Source organism: Eurosta solidaginis, chromosome 4 (assembly GCF_040869045.1).
Source record: "Eurosta solidaginis isolate ZX-2024a chromosome 4, ASM4086904v1, whole genome shotgun sequence".
Classification (NCBI taxonomy): Eukaryota; Metazoa; Arthropoda; class Insecta; order Diptera; family Tephritidae; genus Eurosta; species Eurosta solidaginis.
Window position 1 is genome coordinate 180,340,384 of NC_090322.1, and position 5,891 is coordinate 180,346,274.

The following is a 5,891-nucleotide window of genomic DNA, read 5'->3' on the forward strand; positions in this document are numbered from 1 at the left end:
GATATCGTTCATTTTAAATAGCGATCTGAGATGGGTGCTCAGGAACCTACATACCAAATTTCATCAAGATACCTCAAAATTTACTCAAGTTATCGTGTTAACGGACGGACGGACAGAGCTCTGCTCAACTGAGTATAAAAAATGTCTGAGTGAATTTATTGAAATGTATAAATCTTTGCCATCATTGTGGCAAGTAAAAAGCAAAGATTATTGTAATAGAATTAAAAAGAATAATGATTATGCGACTTTAAACGAAAAATTAAAAGAAGTAGATCCTGATGCCACAAAGGATACAGTTATAAAAAAAATAAGTAGTTTGCGGGCGCAATAATAATCTTTAATAAGCTCACTTTGTCCAAGAACTGCTCGTTTTTTAAACCATTCTTTGCACCAAATTCTTTTTTTGCGATCTTCTCTCTTTTTTTACGCTTAATTGCCACAGTGAGCAATATTGCTGCAGCACAATTGTTGTCCGTATTCATCGCTGTCTGAAAGAGAACTAATGTTCGGCCAAAAGTTCGTATGGTGTATGGCCAAAGCTGCGAACAAGATTGCGGAATGTTCGCGTAAATGTTCGTGTCGTGTATTTGGCGCTTAAGGCCAGAACCATGTGCGTAGGTTTCTGCGTAATTAAGGTTATTGTATATTTAGATTTAATGGTTTACTCCAAGTATGATAAATTTTAAGTTTTTCAACTATTTTTAATAATTTTTTGTAATTTCGATTCCCTCACTATCCGCCATTTTGTTCTCAACCGCATGAATAGCGTCCTTTTATAGCACGCGGTTGAGTTGTGGGGAAACGAACTTGACGCGACGACGTTACAACACGAAGTGAAACACAAATATAAATAAAATATTTGTTCACTTCATTTCCCGCTATGCAAGGATTTATTATTAATCCTTTTATGACTTAGATAACTTATACACATATATATATAAAACTAATCTTAAAACAAATTCACAAAACTATGAAATCATTTCCATCTTCGTGGGAAAGAAAGTTGAATGAATGACTGTAGCACCAGGCTTCAAATTTGTACGTCAGCTTCTTCTCCACTAACATAATTATGTACACGTGAATATTAAAATAATTTCCAATATTGTTTGACTTTATCATCATGAGCTAAATATAGAGACTGCGGCCGCTCAAAGGCTAAAGCATATTGTTTGCTCTTTTTGGAAATCTCTTGATCGAAAATCTATAATTAAAAATTATAGTATAAAATGAAATAGTTATTACATTATAAGAGTATATATATATGGCTGATTCTCTCCAAGTGTCTTTAATTATGTCTTTCCTATCTTTCATCGCTCAATCGTCGTAAAAAATAAATGTTATTCACAGTATCAGTACAAAAGGTGGTCCTCTAATATATTTCATTCGCAAACGTTGAGCAATCAGGAACTCATCTGTTTTCAGAGAACAAAAACTAGTCAAAATGTCAGTACCACGTGTATCCTTTTCGTACTAGAAACTCTCTAGGCCTATAAATACCCCATTCTTCAGTTAATTTTTGTGTATTTTTTTTTTTTTTTTTTTTTTATTGTTTTGTTCTGTTTTATAGAAATGTTTAACATCTGGATGAAAAAAGGCTTAAGCTGTTTTCTTCTAGTTCTGGTAAAATTACACAAATTCTGGTTTCGTTGTACTGGCGTTATTTTTCTCTTTCAAAGATGTCTCACTCTATAGTGTTTAGAGAAATATTGAGGATATGTGTCTGTACTGATACTCTATTGGCTTACACTATTTAGTGCCGGCTCTTCCAAAGTCAGCTGGACCTCGATTTCTGCCTCGTTTTTGGAGCGTTTGTATCCGTCCCACTTTACCGTTTTTTGCGGTTAATAAATCTGACAATGCTTCCCATTCCTGATTCCTGTTTTTAACTTCTACGATTCTGCTCTTGTCGTGGATGACCGATTAATTTTTTGAAGCGGGCTTACGTTTAACGGGGTTATTGAGTTAAAATGCATTGTGGATTGTGCATTTAGTATTGAACAAATATAACAAAAAAAAATATCATCAACCATGAAACGCTTATTTGGTTTTAATAATTTTCTTTGTACTGCAAAATTTAATAAGTTAAGTTAGGTAACAACTGCTATTAATTGCCTGTGGTTGTTTTTTAGCAATAGACACACCGAAGGTAATAGGAAATGTTATCGGTGTTAGCGGCCCTTTGCCGGGTAAAGATCCGGTAAATAGTACGATTATGGTACTAGCTCGATCATCTCGCGAAAGATTTGATATAACCTCGTTGACCATCTCACTCCTAGTTCTGTGACGAACTTGGTATGGCCATTGCATAGATGAGGTTAAAAGGGGTTTAAGAAACTGTGACACTATAAAGCTCTGCATTGCTCTGAACAAGTCCTAGACCTCTAGTATTAATTTCCAATTCATGTATATAATAGCAAAAACATCTTGTAGTCCTCTGAATTGCAACGGATTAATAGTATAGTACAATTTACCGTAACATAAATAAATATCTCAAATTTACGAAGTACAATTTCTGAAGATCACCTGGAAAATGTGTAGTTATAACAAAAATATTCGCTCAATTTTCAAAGAGTCAATTGTAGTTAGAGGTATTTCTTCTCAAAACCTTCGTAGGCCTAAATCAAAAGCTAAATTTGCGCTTGTGTTGTAAGCACAACTGTTAGTAAAAAGATTACGCGCATTACTTACATCGTCCTCCTTCACTTCAAGTACAGAAGATAAATCCCATTCAGTTGCGGGAAGAGGTTGTGAAATGAAACGTGCCGCAGACGCCACAGCAGGTATAGCGTGCTTTTGTAATGACACTACCTCCCATAGAGAGCTTTCTAGTGCATTGGATTTTGTAGGTTCGCGTTCCTCCATTATGAAAGGATCACGAGAAACTAGAAGTTAAAGTTTATTTATTTAATATAATTGGATAGCACTTTGTATAAAATCGCTCTATCTCCGTGGCTTATCCAGTTTATGTCAGATTTTTTAAAACAAAGTCCGAAATTAAGCCGCGAATTCACAGAATGCTTGTTTCTATAGAATAAAGTCTGCGTTCAAACGATTCTCTAATAAGAAGTACTTCAATCAGTCACAAAAGGTAGGGCATACAACTTTATGGATAAACTACGGAAATGAGGCATTTCAAGTATAGGGCAATTTATCACTTTGCTTTCAAATTATTAATCACCTTCTATGGGCGCTTGCGCACAAATTAACCTTTTCAAGCCCGAATGACGTAGTATTAAATTGCCAATAAAATGTAAAATTATAATAGCATCCTGTGGGGGTGCAATTAAGCTGAGACGTGCTAAACGTTTGACAAATGCTGCCACCAAGTTCTCGGGTAGATGGGTAGAACTTAAAAAAATATCGGCCAAGTAGAATAGGCGCGCTTTAAATTTTGTATGAAAAATTTCTGGTTCGAACATTGAATATAGCTTTTCATATATGTTGGGATATGTAATATTATGTTTTTGTATGAGTGTAAAAATACCTTGCAGCGCAAGTAAACTAACAGGGCCACCTAAAAGGAAAGCGAATAATATAACATGCTTACGGAATTTTGACAAGTGTTTTGAACTTACCACAATCGAGTGAGTCCATGAGGAAATCTGTAAGCAATATTGGTTTTTCTAAATGCGGTAAAACACGCTCTAATAGTATGATAAGCATTTGTCTGTGCACAGGCTCGCTTATACCATCCGTCCATTGCATCAAACAAAGCCATACTTTATTAATACATTTACGTGTTTGTGCATAATCAAAGCATTCACGTTGTGTGGAATCTTCTTCAACAATTGATTGTGCTTCGCACAGCAACTTTCGTTCTTCGTGCAAATCGTTAGTTACAGGTAATGCATTAATGAGCTCCAAGTAATTACAAGCAAACATTTCGTTGGCGAAAGTGATACGTGAAACTAACTGATACATTAATTTCCAACTATAGAAAACAAAATCCAAATATTCGGCATACTCTTTGAAACGGTGCAGCAACGCACTTTGAGATTTTGTTGACAACAATAATTTTTGCAGTATATTTCGCAGGCGTTGTTTAGGAAACATGCAAAGATCATTGGGTTTATCTAAGGGGTATTTGCCTTCGGCTGCTAATAATTTCATACTTGTAACCAACGCTTGTGTGGCTTCGGTTACTTTTTCGTGTTCTATAGAATTGAGTATTAATTGTAGCGCTTCTTCAAAACGTTGTCGCAACCACTGCCGATATTTCGTGTCTGCACTGTTATCTAATGTACGATTATAATTAGTTACAAAAATTATGTCAAATTCTTGGTAACGTTTTGCAATACGGTGCCCTAATTTGTTAAGGATTTTATTATTGCCAGTATTGATCTCTTTATTAGGAATCCAAATGCGGAAATTAAAAAAATTTTTTCCGTCAAAAGATATTTGGAACCGAAACATGATTAAGGGGGTTCGTCTTCAATGCTCAATCTGTAGTTTTTGCACAGAACGCCTTTCCACATTGGCCATATTAGCACGCCTTGATAATAATTCACAAGACGGTGCACCATCGAATTTTTATCAAAAATTAACAAAGGTGGTAAAGGGAAAATTGAAAATTTTGTTTCTGTCCCTCATTTCGGACCCATCGGCAATTTTTTGATTTTTGTAAATTTCTTTCGGCAGAAAGTTTTCGGAGGGCAAAACGTGCCTTTTGATAACCCCTTTGATAATTTTTGATACAAATTAGGTAGTGCACCATCTTGTAAAAGGTTACCCGCATTATAAAACCGGACTTCAAACCCTCTTTTGACAATTTTAGATGGAAATTAAGTTTTGAAGCAACTTGTATGACGTTACCAAATTCTGTTATAACAAAAATGTGGAATTTACCTTTGGTTTTTGCTTGCGCACAATCAAAGCACATTTCACGTCTCTTCAGCAATTCTACAAATACAACTTCCAGTGTTAGCAGTGCAGAAGCAATTGTTTGTTTTTGTTCAATACAAAGCTGATGGAAGTTAAATTTTAATAAATATATGTATTTGGAATATACCCATAATTGAATAGGAAATACCAACCTTAAAATGATCAATGATGTCGACAAGATTATTAGCATTGCGGCGTGAATTAAGAAATTCGTTAGCCTTTGCACGCAATTCCTTCGATATTTGTGCACGTAGAATGCTGAGATTCGCCATCGCTGGAGCTGCTTCTGGAGCAGTGGCCATCATGTTTAAATGGGGTGCAACTGGCAGTGTTATTTCTTTAAAATTCTAAAAACAACAGTCTTTTATGAAACGCGTTATTAACTGTATTCCTCAAAACACTACACTTTGGTTGAAGAAATGTGCATGGATGAAAAATATGTTCTCTTTTGTGAGGGAGCCAACAAGAAGTGCTGCTGTATTTTTTTGTTTATGAACTATCGATAGCTTTTCAAATCGGTTGTCATTGACTGTGGTGAGAAATCTTTTTACTATAGTGCGAATTTATTGCAATAGCAAACTGTAAGAACATGAAATTTTGTTAATGCCAATAATACACGGTGGCGGCAGCTCTACATGCGTGCAAAAGTATAGTTTCCATAAATTAGTTTTGGTAATTTTCTAGTTAAATTGGAAAATCGACTGAACACAACAACATATATGGTACCGCCATAATGGCCATTTTTAAAGCTAAAGGGCTAATTAAATTTCCTTAACCATAACGCCATAGTCGTAAGCATACCCATATCCATAACCATCTCCAGTGTGATCGATTAATGGTGCCTTAACCTAAAAATCGTAAAAATTTCAGAAAAATGAATAAAACGCAAAAAATTACAAACATATTCCACAAAAAATAAGTCTCTTAGTCAAAACGTATCCAAAACAATGAATAAAATCTACAAAAAGTTATTAAATTCACCTACTCACATATTTTTAGGCTATGGATAT

The 5,891-nt window shown here is 34.9% G+C and overlaps 1 protein-coding gene across 1 annotated transcript; it reads right to left on the minus strand.

The window, feature by feature from the left end:
* Positions 1-858: 858 nt before the first annotated feature.
* LOC137248360 (nucleolar complex protein 4 homolog A) lies at positions 859-5,464 on the minus strand. Its single transcript, XM_067779233.1, has 6 exons — positions 5,034-5,464; positions 4,846-4,963; positions 3,576-4,235; positions 3,179-3,514; positions 2,689-2,882; positions 859-1,201 (listed from the first exon to the last, which is right to left on the minus strand). Exons 1-6 carry the CDS (start codon positions 5,184-5,186, stop codon positions 1,085-1,087), a joined length of 1,578 nt encoding a protein of 525 aa, XP_067635334.1. The 5' UTR covers positions 5,187-5,464; the 3' UTR covers positions 859-1,084.
* Positions 5,465-5,891: the final 427 nt, after the last annotated feature.

Bases quoted from the DNA above. Each gene is read 5' to 3' on its own strand.
- LOC137248360 (XM_067779233.1), bottom strand. From the start codon at position 5,186: ATGATGGCCACTGCTCCAGAAGCAGCTCCAGCGATGGCGAATCTCAGC. The intron at 3,515-3,575 runs GTAAGTTCAAAA...CTTTCCTTTTAG, and splicing joins CATGGACTCACTCGATTGTG to GTGGCCCTGTTAGTTTACTT. The intron at 2,883-3,178 runs GTGATTAATAAT...TTTAACTTCTAG, and splicing joins TGCGCAAGCGCCCATAGAAG to TTTCTCGTGATCCTTTCATA.